Raw genomic sequence first — 21,668 nt, 5'->3', positions numbered from 1 at the left:
TCTCAGACTGCCTCTCTGACCTCATCCACTAAAGCAACCTTGTGCATAGACATTAGACATTCTATTGAACGGTTATCTATTTCCATTTCCATTTTCATTTCAAAATAAATAAATTTTCATTTAAATAGAGTTAATAAAAATAAAAGCAATACTTCTTTATCATTCTATTTCTTCACTTTGCAAAATGAATAGAGAAATCTATCCTCAGAGTCTATCGAGTAGTCGCTCAAGCCTCTCTAGTGAGTCAAGCGACAACTCTTCCTCATCAAGATCCTTGCCGCCCTTGACACCCTCACTGTATACCGGTGTTCCTCTACCACCCATGTCTCTCCCAGTCCTTGTTCCAGCTTGGTCCGTGCGTCCACGAGACACCCCTCAAGTATTTCCATCTGCCAGTCCAAATATTCGAATGAAGGCTAGCGAAAGAGAACAAAAGCGCCGGTTATCTCACAGTGCAATCGAAAAGCGACGGCGAGAGAGAATGAATGACAAGATCAAGCAACTAAAGAACATGATTCCCTCGTGTCGACCTGATGGTGCAGGTCCTGTTATGGCATCAATGTACCAACCCATCCACAAACTGTCTGTTCTCCAAGCTGCAATTGATTATATTGGCCAGCTTCATCAACAGATCCAGGATTTATCCACCAATACCCAAGAAACATCATCATCATCATCATCATCTTCTTCTTCTTCAGCATCCTCATCATCATCTTCATTATTATTATAAACATAAAAAAATCATTCATTCATTCATCCATTCATTCATATATTCATTCATATCATTTTACTATTATGTATATATATATATATATATATGATATATAATCTCAACCTCGATAAACCAACCAAATTAAATATAATAGAAACATACCCACATACACAAAACAGTTCCAATAGCAACAACAACCAATATATATATTGCAACATTTAGTCGTGCAAATTTCGCACAAAATATTATATTTTATATATGTATCTTTTCTTTTTATCATATTAAATGTTCCATGAAGCCACTGTTTCAGCCTCATCTTCAGCCAAGAACGGTTGATCGATAGACTTGATCATGATGTCTCCACACAAAACACACTCGCTTGCCACAATATCGTCTAATTCTTCCTTGAGTTGTTCGGTGCGTGCGACAACCTTTTTTGGATCATCGTGAATATCAACAGGTCCATCGGTTGGGAACATCACACCACGAATATTCCCAGCCGCGTTAATCAACATGGTTGTAGGAGTATTGTTTGTTGCTCCTGCTGCTGAAGTAAGATTGTTTTGGTTGGTGTTACCATTACTGGTGTTGCCATTTTGTTGGATTTGTTGGTTTTGATGTTGAGCATGAATTTCACGAGATAATTGTTCTTGAAGGTCAGCTAAACGTCTAATGTGGCGAGTAGGCAAGTACTTTGTAGTCTACAAAAAATTATATATGTAAGATCAATTAATTACAGTTTTATAAAAAAAAAAAAACAATGAAAATTTTAAAAGACGAAGGGCTTGACTTGCCTTGTTTATCAGACAATCTGCGTGGAAAGCATGTTGACATGGAAAGGCGTAGAATTGGCGGGTGAGTAGCGGGAAGTTGCAAAGATAACACCTTTCCACTGCGTTTATGACAGCAAATCTACAGATGAGTCCAATCAGGACGTATAAATACACGCACGTGGCTTATATATATATAAAATAGAGACTCTGGGATAATAATACTACTATTATTACTATTATATTTAACTTGCCTGCTCTTGAGCTCACGGATGTCTAGACGAATACTATCAGCACTCTTGGTAGCCTCGTCCATCTCAGCCTTGAGATCCTCAATCTGATCATTGTATTCTTCCAATGCAGAACAGATCTCTTCCTATTTTTTTTGTTTTGTTTTTAATACGTTCAAGAGAATCATAAATCAATACACAATTTGATAGGTATGCCTTTAATATACAGACACAAACGGCGGTGTTTATATAAAGAGTATCAAGGTTACCTTGAAATCATCAATCAGAACAAAGTCAGGAAAGAACGGAAGGATGTCTTCGATCTTGAGAAGATCTCCTTGCTTCAAGAACTCCATTGCACTAAGTGATACACATGTTTAGATCTCAGTTTATCAAACCTTTTTTTTTTAAATATATATATATATATATATATATATATAATTTGTATCTCCCATCTTACGTCTTTATGTCTTTATTCTCCTGAACCACATGTTTGGCAATACTAAGCCAGAGTTTTTTACGCAGTACATCGTCGTCTTCGGGTTTGTCTGCATTGATCCTCGCCAACTCAAGATCCCGATGCTAATGAAGCAATATTTATAATTTTGGTTATTATTTTTTTTTACAAAAAAATAAGGACCTGTAAGGCTAGTTTTATAACTTCCTGTCTTCCCCCTAGCTTTAGATCAATTTACCTTGAGAGCCAAATTGACGGCTTCCTCATACAGACCCATCTGACTATAGATGTGAACACAGCTCTGAGTACGGTTATTCTGACTACAGAGACGAAGAGCATAGTCGAGATTATAATGCATCTCACGACCCTAATATATATATATATATATATACATAATTATAAAAGGATCATGTTCTGTTGTTTTTAGCAAATTTGTATTTGTATGGATGTATATCTGTACTTGCCTCATTCTTGAGAAATGTTAGTAGAGCGGTCTCGTCGCGTGTAGGTTGAGTAGCATACAAGGTCAAGAGTAGATTGTGTATTGCTGGGTCTGTATTTCCCAAGCTGGTAACAACGTACGAAAGGTATCGGATTGATTGATTCTTTTTTTTTTAAAGAAAAAAACAAGAACCAAGAGAGTTGATAAGAATTAAGATTATTGCCTTGTTTTCTACGAGATGCATCAAGACAGCAGGCTTACTTACATGAGTCACCTTGTCTGCAATCTTGCTGTGGTCATAACGCAACAGAGCTGGAATCAACTGTCGTGGATTGAGATTCGACTGCCGCATCCATACATTTACAGTCTCATAAGGTGCATTATCCATCAATACGGGCGAGAACCTGTAGAATGTGTCTGGATTGGCCTACACCAACACACAACACACAAACAAAAAACAAAAAATTAGCTTTTGAGTTCCAAGTCAGTCTAAAATTCCCCTTCCTTTTTTTTTAAAAAAAAAAACATACTTGTTTACTTAGGACGTCCAATGCTTCGGCCCAGTTTTTTTCTATAACCCAGTGACTGATGACACGGTCATAGTCCCCAATCAAAGAAGCATAATAAAGCAGCTCTGAACTACGTCCATGGCTAGCAATCAGCTTGTAAGTTGTTGGTCGATGAAGATGAACACTGTATGTCTCCAAGAACGACTTGAATTCATCCTGGAAGTCTTCCTGCTGTTCTTTGTAGTATGCAAGTGAATTCGCAGGCGTAATAGAAGGGTCATTTGTAGAGGTACAATGAGCAGAAGATGCCAAGTCCTCGAGTTCATTGAGCTTGGATAGGTACAATTCTACCAGCCATGTCGCCACAATAGTTTTTTGTGTACGATCCTACAAAAAAAAAGTATTGTTATAAAATAAAATAAAACAAAAAATAAAGACTTGTTTTATATATACATTTTTTCGTAGTCGATTGAGTTTGCTGGTCAGATAAACACGCAGGGCATCTCTCTCTTCCTTTTCCACAAATTTCAAGACAACTTCTTCAAATGGCACCGTACTCTCTGCAAAGTACTTTGCACTCATCTGAAATCGACGCTGTCCAAAGTAATCTCTGGCCTGAGCCGTAAACACCTTGTCTTTCTGAGCCGAGTCTTTGCAGTACTGAAGTGCGGTATCGTATTGTTTCTTTTCGAGGTAGAGTTTCCACACATCGCGTTCTTCATTCTTGATGACTAGCTCATACATATTAACCGTAGTGTAGATCCAGAAAGTCTTCTTGATGCCGTCTACTGTCAAACCACGAACAATATCACCACGATTCTATCATCGTATTCAATAAAGAAAAAAAATTGTAAGTTTATTTGCTTTGCTTCTTGTTCCTATATCCATAGAATACTTGAGATTTTGGTGGTGGTGTTGTTATTGTTGTTGTTTTTTAACGTACGAGGGGTATAGTTTCTTCATAGACAATCTTGTCATTCAATTGACAGATGGCTCGTACACGATCCTTATAAAGCAACACAAAGTGAAATTCAGTCAGTGCCACAGAGAGAGGGATCTCTGTGACTAGTTGACCCGTTTCATCTTCAGAAGGAGTAGCAGGATATCTATCTCAAGGTTGATCAATCTGCGTCCATTATATCTCTTTTTTTGTTGTTGTTGTTGTTGTTGTTGTTTGTTCGTTTTTTGCAAGATATACTTGTAAAGATGCTATATATTTTTTGTTTTGTTTTGTTTTACTCACTGTAGTAGCTCTGCATTGTCAATCACACTGTCGCCACTGTTCTGAGATCCAAATACTAAATTTCCGTGATAGATACCCGGGCCTGTCAACCAAGCAAAGTTCTGTGCAACACCTTGTTGTTGCAAATCGTGAAAACGACTAAAGAAATGCAATTCGCTATAAGGCAGATCCCCCGGAAGTTCCTGGAATCCTACATGTATATATACATATATGCATAAATGTCTGTACACCAACACCAACACGCACACACACACACACATGCGCACGTATAAATACAAATATAAATACAATCCCATGTTAACGCTAATCTATTGTCTAATTAAGTATCTTTATGCATTCATATATGTGCATCTGTATGATCACACTCCCCTTCCTCCTCTTTCCTCTCTTTGCGTGTGTATGCATCGATAGATCCCTCTCCTTTATTATATTTTTTTTTTATTTTTTATTTTTTTACCTGGGTTGGCATCATATCGTGCAAATATACTCTCAAACATAGTTCGTTCCCGGTCATCTGGTTCACCAAACCCACTTGGAGCTCGGGTTCCATTGTTAGGGCCTACCTGGCCAATAAACTGATAGATTCGAGTGGGTGTAGTAGCCATAATGAAATATTTGCGATTATTGACCGGGAATTGCTCAAAATGAATACCAGTAATTGGCATGGTTGACTCGTGGATTGAATACACCTGTCGAAAATATTTTTCTTCTCGTCGAAAGAATTCATCCGAAGGTTCCAAGCAAGTTTCGTAGATCAGACCATTCTTGGTTCCGATAAGGATCTCTTGTGTTGAAGGATCTGCTAGGCTGGCTTGTTTGTTCCATGCTATTGAAGTAATCGTAACGCCCTTTTTTTTGTTATATATATAAATATGTACATCAGTGACTTGATATCTTTCTTCCTTTGTTCGTTCGCTACCATACTTTGAATTTCGCCAGCTGTTTGGCACGTCTCCATTTCTCATACAGATAATAGTTTTCACCATTCTCGGTAGTAATAACCAAGTGTCTTCCAGTTGGGTCAAAAAATATCTTTACGATCTTTCCATCTCCAGGTTTCCGAGCAATATCAATCTCTAAATAATTATATATATATATATTTTTAAAAAAAAGAAAAAGTTATGACATAGGAGTTTAGGCGGGACATTGTCGGAGAAGGTTATCAGGAGCAGTAATTAACCACAGTAAGCAAAAGTCGAGTTTTTTTTTTTAAATATAAAAAAAAATTGGGTGAAACGTTTGGTACCTTCAACTTCTAAAGGTTTCTCAAGGTCAATGCGGAGAATGCGAAAGGTATCAAGAGCAACAACAAGAATGTCGTTTGAAACTGCCATGTCTACAAGTGTTGCTGGCAGTTGGAATTGAACATGATCTAGGGCAAATATCGGAAGTTCGACTTGTCCAAATCCTGTAGATACATAGCCTGTTTCGAGCTGTAGGCAAGCTTGTGAGCATTCGTTTCAAACAAGACAACCATAGGATAATGAGAAAGAAGGGGGAATTCTTTACAAATGAATGTAAAGATAAATAAAAAGAAGGAGCGATTCGTGTTTCGTAATTCCCTGTCTTGAAAAATAAAGTAAAAAGAAAGAATAAAATGGTACGCACGCGAACACTATCAACGCCTTCAAAGCCAGCACCATAACCTGTTTGGCCTGTACCAAACAATTCACCAGGAATGGCATTGGATGGACCGTGCGCTGCTTCAGATGACTCTATGAAATCATCAAAGAGAGACATTATGCTTTGAAGAAATTAAATGGACAAGACTACGAACAAGAACAGAAAAATAATAATAGCGACTTAATATCTAACCCAAAAAATAAAAAATAAAATAAAAAGTGCGGATACTCTGCTGATTTTCAAGGTACACCAGAACCGCATAGGTGCAAATATCCCGTTCTGTGGGTTTCAGTTACGTGACTCTATGTGCGTCACCCACTTTTAAGGACTACAATACAACTCGCAAAAAGCATATTGTTAATACTCGTCTTTATATATATATATATATATACTTTACGGCTTTGTTAATCTTACAAAATAATACAAAGAATAAGAAAAAAAAAGACCTTTAGATTCTTTTTCTTTCTTTTATCTTTATTCTTCTTCATCATCTGTAACTGCTCCTTATTACTAACACGGCGCCTATCCGTTTATTCCCTTGTCATTTCTACTTTGTCATAATTTGTTAATGTCCGCATCCGTAAACCAAGCTGTACGCATCGAACTCAAATCGAACCAGACTTTAGTCGGGATCATAAGTGCTGTGGATGCCGAAAAAGGTTCTATAAGTCTTGAACGCGGTAAGTCCATTTGCTTTCTTGTTTTGGGAACCACGCATATTGTCAAGTCAACACTTTTTAAACCTTTCTTTTAACAAAAAAAAAATGTAATAAATTGTAGTCCTTGTACGCCATTCGAACGAATATATCGAGCAGCTTAAGAATGTCGTACTTGCTCGGTCAAATGCAAAATCTATTACAGTAATTGATACACCGTCTGTATCTTCTCTTGTCAATATCGATCTGTCTCCCGTTAAACAATCACCAACAATGAGCGATTCGAGTCCCAACAATCTATCCCGTCCTTTCACAAAAGCACCAAAAGTTAAGGAAAGCCCAGCTGAATTTGTTGATCCTGCAATTGTCAGTGTAAGTCAAGATATTAAGTATACATATTGTATATGCAAATGGGGTTTCTTTTTCTCCGGAACATCAAACAAATACTTGTTTTATTAGATGATCTCATCGGCATCTGTGTCTCCTCAAATACCCGTCCAGTGAGTACCATTTTTTTAATAGAAAATATGATCATTATCTGTGTGTAAACAAGTATAAAAAGATATATATATTTAAAAATTTATCTAACAAAGTCTTTTAATATATTTATCATATTCTTTCAAATAATATTGATAATTAAGAGAGAAAAAATCTTATCCAGAACCCAAAAAAACTGCTCTTAGTCCTTCGAGTTTACCGTCATTACCCTTGTTTGGAAGTCAAATGTCAAGAGGCGAGAAAAAGCTACTAGAGACTGTTATATACTCTGATTACCGAGATTTTGTTAAATATCGAGGAAGAAATGGAGTACGGTTAACTGACAATGATGACACCGAAGGATCAAAAGACTATGTTGAACAAAAGTCACCGAAACCACAGCAGCAACAAAAACAAAAGAATAACGAAATTTCACCAAAGCAATCAGTCAAGAACAAAACAACTTCGACAGTCGAAATGATGGACTATAACGAAATTGACGACATTGAAATGGTAAATTTACATATAAATATATTCATTTATAATAGCAGCAATACTTCTTTTTTTATACATTTTAAAGGAAGAATATATATATATATATATATATATATAATATAAAATCTTTGCTCAATCATAGAAAGATGCACCAGAATCTGTCGACACACAGGCCACAACCACTCTTCTAGCATCACTTCGACTTTCTTCTACTTCAACAGATCCCTCCACTTCAAGAAAATCTAGCCAGTCTCCCCCAGCAATTGCTTTCAATTCGCTTGTGCCACCCAAAGTACGCGCCCGAGGAAGCTTCCAAAGCTTTCCTGTTCCCAAAGACCAGACTCCTTCACCCCAAACAGCAAAACATTCCCTCAATGTCTCTCCTACCCTCGTTTCTCACCCTTCTTCCTCTCCTTCACCTTCTTCCTCGTCGTCTTCTCCCTCACCGGATTCTCCGGACTCTCCTATGCTTGATCAACAGAAAATAGTACCAGATGATGATAAAAGGTTTCGAAATAATGGACTGGGAATCAAAACCGTAGCAGGCGGTATCCTCTGTCCTGTCGTCACACCTACAGAAATGAAAAAAGTCGAGGAAATATGTGGTAAATGACAAAAGGATTTTTATTAAAATTTTCAATTTATTACGATTATTACGATTATTACGATTATTATTACAGCTTTGAAAAAAAGGAAATATGGAATTGAGTTATTTGTGTGTGTGCATATATATATATATATGTGTGTATGCATATATATCCATGTAAATATGTATAATTTATTTATTTACTTTATTTTATTTTATTTTAGAGGCAAAGGTGGGACCAAATACGAAAATGATGGTTGAGAATGCCGGTTATGGAGCAAGTATGATGGCACTCAAGGCAATCGGTGGTCAACGTCGAATTCAACCAAACAACCACAACGCGGCTCCTTTGATCGTCATTTTGGCAGGTAACAATACGGTCGGCAGTTATAGTCTGGCAGCAGCACGACACCTGGTGAACAGAGCTTGTCAGGTAGTCGTGTTCCTGGCATGCTCCAATAACGTAGCTCTGGTCAAAGAAGTCGAAGAGCAAAAGCTATATTGCTCTTTTGCAGAAGTGAACATCATAGATGATATCACACAACTTCCTCAGCAGTTTACTACGCCTGTGGATCTCATCATTGATGGCCTGATGGGCTGTCAGTCTACCTTGAAGGATCTTAGAGGAGACTATGAAACAAGAGAACTTCTTCGAGGCAGTATGGACTGGGCCAATGCAAACAAGGCACCCGTTCTCAGCTTAGATTTCCCAAGTGGTGTAAATGGCATTGATGGTGAGTATTGTTATTCTTCTTTTTTTTTTATAAAAAAAAAAGATATATAGTAGCAGTAGTCGTAGCTGTGTTCTGATACCCGTGTGTTTCTATAGGCCTTCCTTTCCATGTAATGCATTATATTAAGCCAAAGTGGACACTTTGCTTCGGTGCTCCAAAGATTGGCTGCACTTCTCGTGCTGTAACAGGTGAATTGTTCTTAGCTGACATTGGTATCCCTCCAGTTGCATGGGAAGAATTGACTGGTAACCGATATACTATCCCGTGGGGATCAGACTTTATATTGGCCTTGGAATATGACCATCCTTCAGCAGCAGAGGCTCGATAATAACTATATATATATAACCAAATACAGCAATAATAATAAAAAGAAAACAAAAAGCAAAAATATTTCTTTATAGCTAGTTTAATTTAATTTAATTTAATTTAATTTTGAAAATTGACAAAAGCTGTAAGCTTTGGAACCCGGAGTTTTATACCATAGGATCCCTGATGCGATTGGGTAAATTAGATGACGTCGACCTGAGGAATGGCAACAACAATCGCACTGGGCTACTTTAAACTAGTTTGCTTCACCTAGCTTGGCCCTGGTTTTCATTCTCTCTTTCTTTTTGACGATAAAAAAAAACGTGGGCAGAAACGTCTCAGTCACTCGAGTCCTTTTTTTTTACGTCTGCAGCGCTACACTAAACATCCTCCCTACTCTTCATTACTTTGATTTCAATGGCCTCCACACTCGGATTACACCTCGCTAAGCGTGCATTGAGTAAGAAAAAATTAAAAAGAGAGAGAGAGAGAGAGAGAGAGAGAGAGACGATTCAAATAAATGTGTATATACACACATTTGAAAATAAAAAGGCATAAAAAAAACTCATTCTGTATCAGCCTTGACTGCTGCTAGACAGCTTGCCCCCACACGTTTTATGTCCACTGAGGTTGTCAGAAACATTGACGACATCAAGGACATTACCGTTAAGCACAACAACAGCGCAGGTAAATAATATATAAATAAAGCACGGAAATATATATATACATGCATGCATGCTTGGATTCATGTCAAAGTAAAGAAATCAACAACAATTGTGTTTATAATGGCTGGTTACAGAGTACGTTTTGTCAACTGTCGATCGTGTTGTTAACTGGGCCCGTGAGGGTTCTATCTGGCCCATGACTTTCGGTCTTGCCTGCTGCGCTGTTGTAAGTTTTATTTTTTCTCTCTCTCTCTGTTTTTTAAATATATATATGCAAAGCATTAATGAATTAGTGAAATTAATATGCGCGTTTATATATATATATATATTTTGTGTGTGTGCGTGTGTATAGGAAATGATGCATTGTTCTACACCTCGTTACGATCAGGATCGTATTGGTATTGTTTTCCGTGCTTCTCCACGTCAGTCCGATGTCATGATTGTTGCCGGAACTCTCACCAACAAGATGGCACCTGCTTTGAGAAAAGTTTACGATCAGGTAAAGAAAGGTTTTAGAAATGTCAATGATAACAGGGACAACTATAAAAAGAGAATTCGACAGTTTGAGATTTTTTGAGGGAAAAGGAAATGGGTTACCATTAGAGATAGAGATAGAGATCAAGGAAGAAGAAATTGGTATTTATAGGAAGTTTGAATTGTGTGTACCTGTGTGTTTTGTGGATATATTAGATGCCTGAGCCTCGTTGGGTTATTTCAATGGGCAGTTGTGCCAACGGTGGTGGATACTACCATTACTCCTACTCTGTTGTCCGTGGTTGTGACCGCATTGTACCCGTCGATATCTACGTTCCTGGATGTCCTCCCACTGCTGAGGCCCTTCTCTATGGTATCTTCCAGTTGCAGAAGAAGATGAGAAGAGTAAGTTTATATAGATATATATATATTAAAGAAGCGAGTTTGATAAGTTGGATTAATTAACTAATTGATTTTATTTTATTTTTATGTGATGACATAGACCAAGATCACCCAGCTCTGGTACAGAAAGTAGTTTTTTTTTATCTGGCATTTTTTTATATAAAAATTAGGAAACACAGGCGGAAGAGCTAAAAAAAATACTAGACTTTTTCTTTTCTTTTTTGGCACCATAAAAAAATACTACATTTTTGACGAGTCAGATGTCACGGACTGTGAACCTTTTTTATTTTTATTTTTTTGTATTGTGTCTACATTTTTATTTTATTTTTCAATTGCCTCTTTCTTTCTTTTGTTTTTTTCTCGACGATGGATCCTATGGACAAGGGTCTCCAAGCAGATCTTAACTCTCTCGAAGCAGATGCTGCCCAAGCAACCACTGCTCCAATCGACACACCATCACCTACTACACCTACTGCACCATCCAATCAACCAGATACCCAACCAACACCAACTGACTCCTCAGTTGAACCAGCACAAACTACACCAGCTGCTGAACATACACCAATAGATCCTTCAGCTGAACCAGCTCAAACCACTCCTACTTCTTCAGCTATTGATACTTCCTCTACACCACCTTCACAAGAAATAACTTCGTCAGAGCTACCTATATCTTCTACTATTAATATCACTCCTACTCTTACTCCTACTACTACTAGTAGTAGCGTATCTTTTATTTCTTCTACATCAATCCAAGAAACTACTGCCACAACCACAACCACACCTCCAACCTCTGACTCCCCAGTAACTACTACACCTATAATTCAATCAACGTAAGACTATTAATAAATAGCTGGCTTGACTGGCTTATTTACTCACTCATGTGCACATGAATACACCAAAAAGAACCACAGATCTGATCACACAGCCACCCGGTACAACACTCACACCCACTACATCGGACCCTCCTAACGCTTCAGAGACCCCGAACACTGTCCCCGAATCACCGACCACGACTCCCGCGCCAACCCAGATACAGCAACTTCCTACGGCTGTCCTGACAACCATTACATACCTACCCTCTCTTTCCCAAACAGTTTCCAATGGGCAGACTATCACGATCACTACAATCGTACCCGTAAAGTAAGAATATGTGTAGATTATACATGTTTGTATTTATATATATATATAAATATAATTTTTTATTTTTTTATTTATTTATTTCAGGACAGTGATTCCTTCTTTGGCTAGTGACAGCCAGTCAATGGAATCATCTTCACATAACAACACTGCGGCTATAATTGGAGGCTCTGTTGGTGGCGCTGCAGGCCTTGCTTTGATTGTCATTGGCGCCGTGCTTTTACGCAAACGACACAAAAAGGGCGTCTTGCTTCGTCGACAGAGAAACCAACTCTATAGCGAAGAATTTTATGAAGATCCATATCGGCAGTCAATCGAGTGGTCCAATCGTTCCGGAGGCTTCCCAGGTACAGGGGAGTCTTCGGGTGCCTTGAATGCCATTTCAGCAGCAGACGACCTTTATGACAAAAAACGAAGATCTAGCCGTAACTCCTGGTGGTCTTCTCTTCCATCAATTAAGAAACGACCTTACTAATCAAACGATAAACCTTGACTGTTCTTTCTTTCTTTCTTTCTTTTTCAATAACCCCTTTTATATACATTTATACATACATACATATATATATATATATGTATGTGTGTATTTGTTTATTATTATTATTATTATTATCATAAGACGAATCCCGTTTTCTATTCTTCTTCTTATACTTCCTTGAGAAGCAATATAGGTAATATCGTTATAAATTGTATTTCTGTAAAGTAACTTGGAAGCTTGTATATTGGTATTTTTATTTTATTTTTATTTTTATTTTTATTTTTATTTTTATTTTTTATTTTTATTTTTACAAGTATATAGACTTCTCGAATTTTCCATAATAAGACAAGTTTTTTTTCTTTGGTTTATTTGTTTCAATATAAGTCACCCTACACTAACACACAGTCTGAATACATCTTGTAAGATGTTCATCACATTTTGTTATGTTTATCCAAGATAAGCATATTTGTTAACGGTGTGATGCGATGTGATGTATCTGTTATTTATTTTTTTATTATCTAAAACTCCTAATCTTTTACCCACTTAAAACAATTAAAATATTTTCCAATGATGGTATGTAATATTCATACACTAAATGATAAAAAGGAAAATTATTGGCATTGGTATTAACATTGTTAAGCACAGTTATATTGTCTGCTCATCCTAAAATATATACCTTTAATATTTGTATATTTGTATATGTGTATATCATGCATTGCATACATTTGAATTTGTAACCTATATTGTACCTCAACTACGTTACAAGCCTCCTATCTTTCTTTTGGGTTATTTAAGGGACCCAGAAAGAAAACCGCTACAAAGTTTCGAGTTCTTTGAGGTAGGAATAACAACTAATCTAAGCCAAAATTAAATAAATATAAGGAGATTAAATGTTAAAGCAGTGTCTTTTCTTTGTGTTAGCAAGAATATAGAAATAGAAATACCAGGCCAAATTGTATATTATATTTTATATTCTATTTTAAAAATGTATCAATAAACACTCTCCGACCGTAAGTCATGTGATCAAAGCTGCCTAATGCTATAACACATCAAATATATATTACTTTATAACCTTTTACAAATTACATAGGCAACACCCAAGATGATAGGGTAGGGTCAGGGATGTCAGGGCAATGCATTTAACTAAAGCGTAGCATAGGTGCTAAATGCTAGTACTTTTCTTAAAACACATAAGTAATGTCCTTTAGCTTTTACTAAAAGCGAAATCATCAGATAATAAGTTATACGTGAGTACTAAATGAGACCTGTATACCTCGGGCACTAGGTAGATAGTAAAACTTTGGTAATTCAGTTTGACTAAATAAAAATTACTCGAAACAACAAGCAGTAAGTAAACGATCAGGTATGTACATATACTTGTTACCCTAGAGGACAGTAAACCTGGATCGATTGGCCTTGGCTGTGTAAAATTAAAAAATAATAATTAATTAATTAATAAATAGTAAAATAATACTTAAAAATATTTTTTAAACCTATGGCCTTAGATGGAGAGTAGATGCTTATTATTTAGCATAGACATTAATGAAATTAGAAAAATCAAACAAGCGTTATGCAAAGGCTAAAAGAGAATTGTATACCTGTAACCGTGGATGAAGAAGAAATCCTTGTTCTTCGACCTGGACGGTGAAAACACTAGACAAAAAAAAACAAGCGATAAGTAGAAACCCAAAGAAAAGTGTATACCTGTCATACTGGATGGAGATCGAATCCTTGATGGTTGCCCTTGACAGTAAAAACAATAGACGGATAAAAAAAGCCAATAATCAACGGCCCAACGAAAAATATATATCTGCAAGTCTGGATGAATATCAAGTCCTAGTTCTTCGGCCTAAACCGTATAGGCACTAGACATATAAAACTAAAAGTTAGTAAAAACGCAAACATATTTGTATACCTGTCACTCTGGATAGGGCTCGGATTCGGAATCATTGGCATAGACAGTAAAGGCACTTGACAAAAAAAAAGACACATTAAATAAAAGCACTTGTCAGATTTGTATACCTGTAAAACTTGATGGAAACCGGATCCTTGAGTGTTGAATTTGACTGTAAAGTCACGAGAAAAAATACAGTTTGCAGCAAGTCAAAAATCAAAGAGATGTGTAACACTATATCCCAATATGGAGACCGGGTTCTTGCTCGTTACCCTTGACTGCAAGGACACTAGAGAAACAAAAACAATTATAAGTAACGGCCCAATAACATTTTTATATCTGTAATTCTCGGCGGATACCAGATGATTGGTCGTTGGCCTTGACTTTAAGGACAGTAGAAAATTAAAACCGACAGTAAGTAAAATCCCAAAGAGAAGTGTATACCTGTAACACTGGACGGATATAGGATCCATGATGGCTGGCTTGGACTGTGAAGCCAGTAGAGAAATAAAGCCAACAGTAACTAAAGGCCGAACTAGATGTATATACCTGTCGCACTGGAAGGAAAACAATTTTTTCATTGTGTAGCCGGATCGTAAACACACTAGGCCAATACGAAAGAAAGCATGTAAAGACAGAGAGAAAAGTGTGTACCCGTAACCTTGATTTGAAATCAGATCTTTGATATTTGAACTTTAAGGAAAAAAAAACACTAGAAATATATAAATGACAGTAAGTAAAAGCTCAAGAAGACTTATTTACCTGTAGCCCAAATTTGAGTTTTGATCCTTGCTGTTTGGCCTGGAGAGTAAAAACAATAGTCATATATACTTCTAGGCTAGTAATGGCCAAGAACGACTTGTATACCTTCCATAATGGATGTATATTTGATCATCGTTCTTTGCCATCAAAAGAAAGTATAAATAAAGAGTACAGTTTGTTTTAAGTAAAGGTTTAAAGGAAACTTGGTTAGCTATAACAATTCATGAAAATCGGATCCCGATAATTTCCGTGGATGAGTGGACACTAGAAATATATAAAATCCAATGAGTAATTGCTCATCGAGTTTTTGTATACCTATAGCCACGGACTGAATCCGGATCCGTGAAGCATGATCTTGGTGGATTCAACACTAGAAATAAATAAAGCCGAGTGTGATTGCTCATCGATTTTTGTTATATCTATAACCATATAACGGGAGATCAGCACCTTGAAGCTCGACCTGGATGGCCGGAGACTAGAACTAGATTAAAATAATGAGTATATGCCCATAATGCTTTTTATACCTATACCCATGGCGGGGTGATGGGAATCTTGATGCTTGACCTGGATAGCTGGAGACTGGAGATATATTAAATCTAGTGAGTATATGCCCATAATGTTTTTTTATACCTATAACCATGGCGGGGAGACCAGAACCTTGATGCTTGACCTGGATGACTGAACACAAGAAGTATATTGCAGCTAGTGAGTATATGCCCATAATGTTGTTTTATACTTATGACCATGGAGGGGTGATCAGGTCCTTGACGCTTGATCTGAATGGCTGGAGGCTAGAAATAAATATCAAAACTAGTGAGTAAATGACAATAACGATTTGTTATACCTATAACCATGGACGGGTGATCGGAACCTTGATGCTTGACATGAATGACTGAACACTAGAAATATATCAAAGCTAGTAAGTATATGCCCATAATGTTTTTATATACCTATAACCATGGACGGGCAGTCGAAACCTTGAACCTTGACTTGGACGACTGAACACTAGAAGTATATTAAAGCGAGTGAGTATATGCGCATAACGTTTTGTTATACCTATAACCATGGAGGGGAGATCGGGTCCTTCATGCTTGACCTGAATTGCTGGAGGCTAGAAATGAATATAAAAACTAGTAAGTAAATGGCAATAACGTTTTATTATACCTATTACCATGGACGGGTGATCGGAACCTTGATGCTTGACATGAATGACTGAACACTAGAAATAAATATAAAAACTAGTGAGTATAGGCCCATAATGTTTTTTTATACCTATAACCATTGACGGGCGATCGGAACCATGATGCTTGACCTGGATGGCTGAAAACTAGAAATATATTAAATCTAGTGAATATATGCCCATACCATTTTGTTATACCTATCACCATGTACGGGCGATCAGAATCTTGATGCTTGACGTGGATAACTGAACACTAGAAAAATATTAAGACCAGTGAGTATATTTCCATAATGTTTTGTTATACCTATAACCTTGGCTGGAAGATCGCAACCTTGACGTCTGATATCGATGGCTGAACACTATAAATATATTATAACTAGTGAGTATATTCCCACAACGATTTGTTATACCTATACCCATTGCCGGGAAATCGGGTCCTTGACACTTGACCTGGATGGCTGAAACTAGTAATAGATAAAAGCTAGTGAGTAAATGCGCATATGGTTTTGTTATAACTATGACCATAGCTGGGAGATCGGAACATTGATGCTTTTCCTGGATGGATTCGATACTACAAATATACAAAAACAAGTGAGTAACTGCTCATCGAGTTTTGATATACCTGAAACCGTGGACCTTGATCTGAAAACCGTGGACCTTGACCTGGACCTTGAAGCTTGACCTGGATGGAATGGATACTAGAAATATACAAAAACAAGCGAGTAACTGCTCATCGAGTTTTGATATACCTGAAACGGTGGACCTTGACCTGGACCCTGACCTGGACCTTGACGCTTGACCTGGATGGAATGGATACTACAAATATACAAAAGCAAGTGAGTAACTGCTCATAGAGTTTTGATATACCTGATAACCGTGGACTCTGATCGGATCCCTGATGCTTGACCTGGACGGAAGGCACTAGAAGCATACAAAAGACAATGAGCATATGCTCCTCGAGTCTTGGTGTACCTGTGGCCCTGGATGGAAACCTGTTCTTGATTGCTTGACTTTGCCTGAAAAGTCCCTACAGAAATATCAAAGACAGTGAATGATTAATCAACGAGCCTTTATATACCTGTAGGCCTGGATGGAGATCTTATTTTTTATTGTTGACCTTGTTTGTCAAAAGACTAGACAAATATAATCTTCACAATGTGTGTCTTTGATGAATATCATATACTCCTTGAATTATAGTAAGTCCTGTCAGTTTATCTCTTGTTTCTGAGCGTGAATAGGCTTTGGATGGATTGATGGTCAAACCAGTGTTGGACCTCAGTATTTAATTTTTGCTGTGTACTGGTTTTGACATGTTGTCTTATATCTTGCTACTGACTGTTTTACATATGATAAAAACCTGAGATTTGACTAGCAAAATGGATTTGTATTGGTCATGATTCGTCTTTAACGTCTATGTTGATTAAAGCAGTTTGTGAGAGAGCAGTAAAGAAGTGTATAAAGTATTAATGGTATGTGGAAGAGAGTTGTTTTGACGCGTTCTGTTTGGATAGGTGTTTTTTTTATAAAACTCATGACGTCTCAATCATGAGTTGCTGTTCTTTTTTATTATTTTTATTATGATAGTTTGATAATATATTATAAAATTCGGTTTTTTTCTTATTCCTTTTTCGGTTTTCTTTTATCTTTTAGCCTTGACAGCATGTATATATTATTACTATTTTACTTCTTTATTTAATATCTATGCTTAAAATATGGGTTTTGGGTTTTAAAGAAGTATCACTTATATTCTGAAGGACGTGCTGTGCAGGCACTTGTTTTACTTTTTGTTTTTTTCTTTTGCCTCTTTTTTTGTTTTAGTTCTTTTTATGTCACATAAGGTCCGTGCTGTCCGTGCAGCATCACATGTGTCATGGGGCTTAGAGGAGCATAGTAGCAATAGTGGTCCAGACTTTACTTTAGCATGAAAACATTTAAATGATGTCTTCCGATTGGTGGACTATATGCATGTCAAATTATTCAGTTGCTATGGACCCCCATCCCCTTTTTTATTCTACTTTCTGTTGTTATTCTGTTAACAAGGCTTATGCTTTTGAACAGCCACTTGTCGAGACACTATATATGCCTCTGTGTTCATTTTAGCTGTACTACTGATATACAAAGTATTAATCGGCTAGACGTTAAACTACAATAAAGAAGTGTAAAGTTGTGTTGATTATAAAGCTTTAATTAAAGTCTTGTGTATATTTATTTGTTTGTTTTCTTGTTTGTTTGTTTCACATGCTGTGACTTTATTAGTTTAAGAAGCACCCCCGAAAAAAATTGCTGCTTATATCTTTTCTTTTCTTTCGTGTGAAAGACTTCCATTTTTCTTCTAGCTTTTTCACCAGTGTCTTGAGTTAATAAACACAAAGTGTAGGAATACTTTCTTGAAATAAAAGTACTTTCAGTGCTTCAGTATGAAGGGATTGACAGCCTGACTATTGAAAGTCGTTGGTACCTCAAGTTAAAGCATCGTTCTTAGAGTAAAATAAAAGTAAAAAGAAGAACAGGGTCTAGGCTAGTGTTTGTCAATCGACCTTGGTTTGTACTACTTTATAAACCAATCATAATCCAACCGAGAAATTAATACAGAATAACCCAACTGCCTGAAACACTTTACATTTATATGTGTTCAAATATACACCATTCTATCGATAATTATAATTATTTATATAAGTTACATTATACACCATGAAAAAGTAGTGGTGCTTGCAATTGTGCTAGCCTGGTCACAGATAGATCAAGCTAGTAAAATGGCTATTACATATATATAAATCACCTTTTAAAGGCTCTGCTTATTTACTATTTTTTTCTGTTATTGCTCGGACTGACTGACGGCACAATATGAAAGCAAAGAGACAATCTACTGCTACTGAACGTATAGGTTCTGTTTGGTTGGGAGCAAGACGCTATCGATTACTAATTATCGATTTATAGGATCTAGTGCTTTTGATATTTTGCGCTTGTATACCAAACTCAACTGGATGCACGAATAACCTAGAAATAATACTCTGTTGGATTAAAGGCTTTGATTTATAACTTTTGTTTTGTAATACAATATAATGCGCTACAGTACTGTATAGTATGATTCCACTTATTACTTTGAGGTTCATAGTCTAGCTTTGGTTCGCTTGAGACTATTTTAGTTTGAAGCACGGAGCCTTTGTATAAATGAACCTTTTCTATGGTCGATTAAATATGAGTGTACTGGAAATGATATTTTTTAAGATTTCTACAAGCATATGCAAATGCACACCAATGGGAATCATAGCTTTTCAATTATAGAAAATTAAAAATCGAATCAAATAAGCAATGTTTTTTTTTTGGCTTTAAGTAACCTGGTGAGACACATTGTGATCCACCTCTTCGAGGTTTATTATATTACAATTACTCGAATTTTGATAAAAATATCCGATTTTTTCACTCTCAAAAAGCATAGAACCCTGAAATTCGGGAAACTTGCACCACTTCAATAAGCTCTTTAAATGCCCAATAGCAAAAATACGAGTTGTTTCTAAAAGTACAATTTTTTTTAGTTGAATACATAAACCAGACACTCTTGAAATGGACGGCTGTGTAATATATGATGATATTTTATATTGCCCTTTAAGAGAAAAGAAAAATACATAGGATACTTTTTATATGTTCCATTAAATAGCACATTTGAAGTCTTTGTTTCAGATTTATTAATTAAAATTATGATAGTAAATTGGTGTAAAGAAGTAAAAAAGAAAAAAAAATGGGAAAATTTAGATTAATAAGGGCATTTTTTCTTTTTTTTTTGGGGGTTAAATACCTGTCTCTAAGGTGTATATGTGCAGTGTATACATCCCAGTCTTTCTTCACATATAGACGCACAAACCAGCTTGTCCACCGATATCTTGGCTGTACCATTATAAAATATAGAGTATAAGGTGGTTTGCTTTTTATGTCTTCTTGTAGACTGTGCAGAGGCTCATTGGTAAATTAGAGCCTACGACTTCCTACAAACAAAAGTCTTTTTGTAGACTGATATTATCAATTTGTGGTGCAAACAGCCCATGTGTAGCCGATAGTAAAAGAACCATAGCAGAACCCATTGACAGGGATACTGTTATCCGTAAGGAGGCTTAAATACGGTCTAGTGATCTCTTACAGCCGTTGAGAGAGGATAGTATATTAGTGTGACATTCACTGCGCCGCAATCAAAACAAAAAATTCTTTTTTACCGATGGCTTGAATCTTGTTTCCACATTCCCTACATTCCTCCATCCTTGTCAACGATCTTCATTCCTGTTGGGAATCGTCATTCATACAATATTGCAACTTAAAGTTGACAGAAACTGTCGCAATATGAAAAGAGAGCACACTCTTTTGAAAAAAAATCGAAAGACTATTTATTTTATCTTTTTGACGACTGGTCACTGTATACGCGGCTCTAACAAAAATAAGCCCTTGGTCAAACCTTTGTGACCCTATAAACTTCTCAACGCTTTAAAAATCAACGGTCATCTCCACAGTAACGTTTTCTTTTTTCAAACTTGCACTAGCAACCGCTTCACACCGCCTTCAAAGTCGACGGTCATCCCCACAGTAACGTTTTCTTTTTTCAAACTTGCACTAGCAACCGCTTCACACCGCCTTCAAAGTCGACGGTAATCCCCACAGTACCATTTTCTTTTTTGAAACCTGTACCAGTACTAGCTTCGCCGCACTATCAAAATTGAAACCAATAATCACAGTACCATTTTTTTTGAAACCTGTACCAGTACTAGCTTCGCCGCACTATCAAAATTGAAACCGATAATCACAGTACCATTTTTTTTGAAACCTGTACCAGCACTAGCTTAGCCGCACTATCAAAATTGACACCAAAAACCATACTATTTCTTTACTCTATTACAACAGTAAAATAAATATTGAAATAGAAGTTATATAACAAAACTTCAACACTCAAAAGCAATACATTATTTTCTTTTACACTTAGAGTGTTATGCACTGCCATTCTCAGAATTGGCTTTCAACTTTCGCACATATACACTATTCATATCATCGCACTTCTGAAACCTTCTCATTCCATTCCATCGCATATAACTTTCAAAGCTTTTGACTTTTAGTATATTTTTGTGTGACTAATTCTAAATCAGGCGGACACCACTGAGCACAATGGCCCACTATAGAAATCTATTTTTTTATCAGCGCACACCATGAATGTCAAAGCTCTGTCACACGGACCACATACACGGGCCACCTACAAATACTGCCTACAAATAATATCTTTCTTTAACCCACTACATACTCTTCACTATATGAAAAGAATATACGACTATTAAAGCTTTATACTTTTAAATAAAAGTAAAATAAAATAAAATCGCAGTCTTGTTCTCATATATTGTATTAGATTATATTATTTTATTTCATATACTCTTAATAATAAATTGAATTTTAATTTTGCACCAA

At 36.4% G+C, this 21,668-nt stretch overlaps 5 protein-coding genes across 5 annotated transcripts; 3 read left to right on the top strand and 2 right to left on the bottom strand.

Annotated features, from left to right (window-relative positions):
* The first annotated feature begins 191 nt into the window (after positions 1 to 191).
* On the top strand, positions 192 to 755 carry PHYBLDRAFT_158352 (helix-loop-helix DNA-binding domain-containing transcription factor). Its single transcript, XM_018433770.1, has one exon. It carries the CDS (start codon positions 323 to 325, stop codon positions 728 to 730), a length of 408 nt encoding a protein of 135 aa, XP_018293246.1. The 5' UTR covers positions 192 to 322; the 3' UTR covers positions 731 to 755.
* A 177-nt stretch (positions 756 to 932) lies between these two features.
* On the bottom strand, positions 933 to 6,120 carry PHYBLDRAFT_186318 (hypothetical protein). Its single transcript, XM_018439220.1, has 15 exons — positions 5,972 to 6,120; positions 5,610 to 5,796; positions 5,288 to 5,439; positions 4,821 to 5,211; positions 4,364 to 4,553; positions 4,064 to 4,226; positions 3,574 to 3,939; positions 3,142 to 3,507; positions 2,877 to 3,038; positions 2,408 to 2,536; positions 2,173 to 2,294; positions 1,982 to 2,072; positions 1,737 to 1,858; positions 1,507 to 1,624; positions 933 to 1,413 (listed from the first exon to the last, which is right to left on the bottom strand). The coding sequence occupies exons 1-15, from the start codon at positions 6,101 to 6,103 to the stop codon at positions 994 to 996; spliced, it is 3,111 nt and encodes a 1,036-aa protein (XP_018293245.1). The 5' UTR covers positions 6,104 to 6,120; the 3' UTR covers positions 933 to 993.
* A 2,354-nt stretch (positions 6,121 to 8,474) lies between these two features.
* Positions 8,475 to 9,290, top strand: PHYBLDRAFT_158351 (hypothetical protein). The gene is made up of 2 exons (XM_018433769.1): positions 8,475 to 8,934; positions 9,030 to 9,290. Exons 1-2 carry the CDS (start codon positions 8,484 to 8,486, stop codon positions 9,260 to 9,262), a joined length of 684 nt encoding a protein of 227 aa, XP_018293244.1. The 5' UTR covers positions 8,475 to 8,483; the 3' UTR covers positions 9,263 to 9,290.
* Positions 9,291 to 9,857: 567 nt separating this feature from the next.
* Positions 9,858 to 10,914, top strand: NDUFS7 (NADH dehydrogenase Fe-S protein subunit 7 NDUFS7; the record flags this gene model as incomplete). Its single annotated transcript, XM_018433374.1, has 5 exons — positions 9,858 to 9,927; positions 10,040 to 10,131; positions 10,258 to 10,404; positions 10,596 to 10,784; positions 10,882 to 10,914. 5 exons carry the CDS (start codon positions 9,858 to 9,860, stop codon positions 10,912 to 10,914), a joined length of 531 nt encoding a protein of 176 aa, XP_018293243.1.
* A 2,453-nt stretch (positions 10,915 to 13,367) lies between these two features.
* PHYBLDRAFT_72034 (hypothetical protein) lies at positions 13,368 to 17,541 on the bottom strand (the record flags this gene model as incomplete). Its single annotated transcript, XM_018442583.1, has 23 exons — positions 13,368 to 13,432; positions 13,771 to 13,813; positions 13,992 to 14,046; positions 14,098 to 14,136; positions 14,309 to 14,363; positions 14,560 to 14,576; positions 14,732 to 14,980; positions 15,050 to 15,088; positions 15,365 to 15,419; positions 15,574 to 15,645; positions 15,687 to 15,833; positions 15,894 to 15,941; positions 16,000 to 16,047; positions 16,106 to 16,160; positions 16,221 to 16,261; positions 16,322 to 16,369; positions 16,428 to 16,482; positions 16,541 to 16,581; positions 16,640 to 16,800; positions 16,852 to 16,911; positions 16,979 to 17,045; positions 17,097 to 17,256; positions 17,530 to 17,541. The coding sequence occupies 23 exons, from the start codon at positions 17,539 to 17,541 to the stop codon at positions 13,368 to 13,370; spliced, it is 1,632 nt and encodes a 543-aa protein (XP_018293242.1).
* Between the last annotated feature and the right edge of the window lie 4,127 nt (positions 17,542 to 21,668).

This window comes from Phycomyces blakesleeanus, assembly GCF_001638985.1.
Source record: "Phycomyces blakesleeanus NRRL 1555(-) unplaced genomic scaffold PHYBLscaffold_7, whole genome shotgun sequence".
NCBI lineage: Eukaryota > Fungi > Mucoromycota > Mucoromycetes > Mucorales > Phycomycetaceae > Phycomyces > Phycomyces blakesleeanus.
This window is presented reverse-complemented; position numbering and strand designations above follow the sequence as displayed.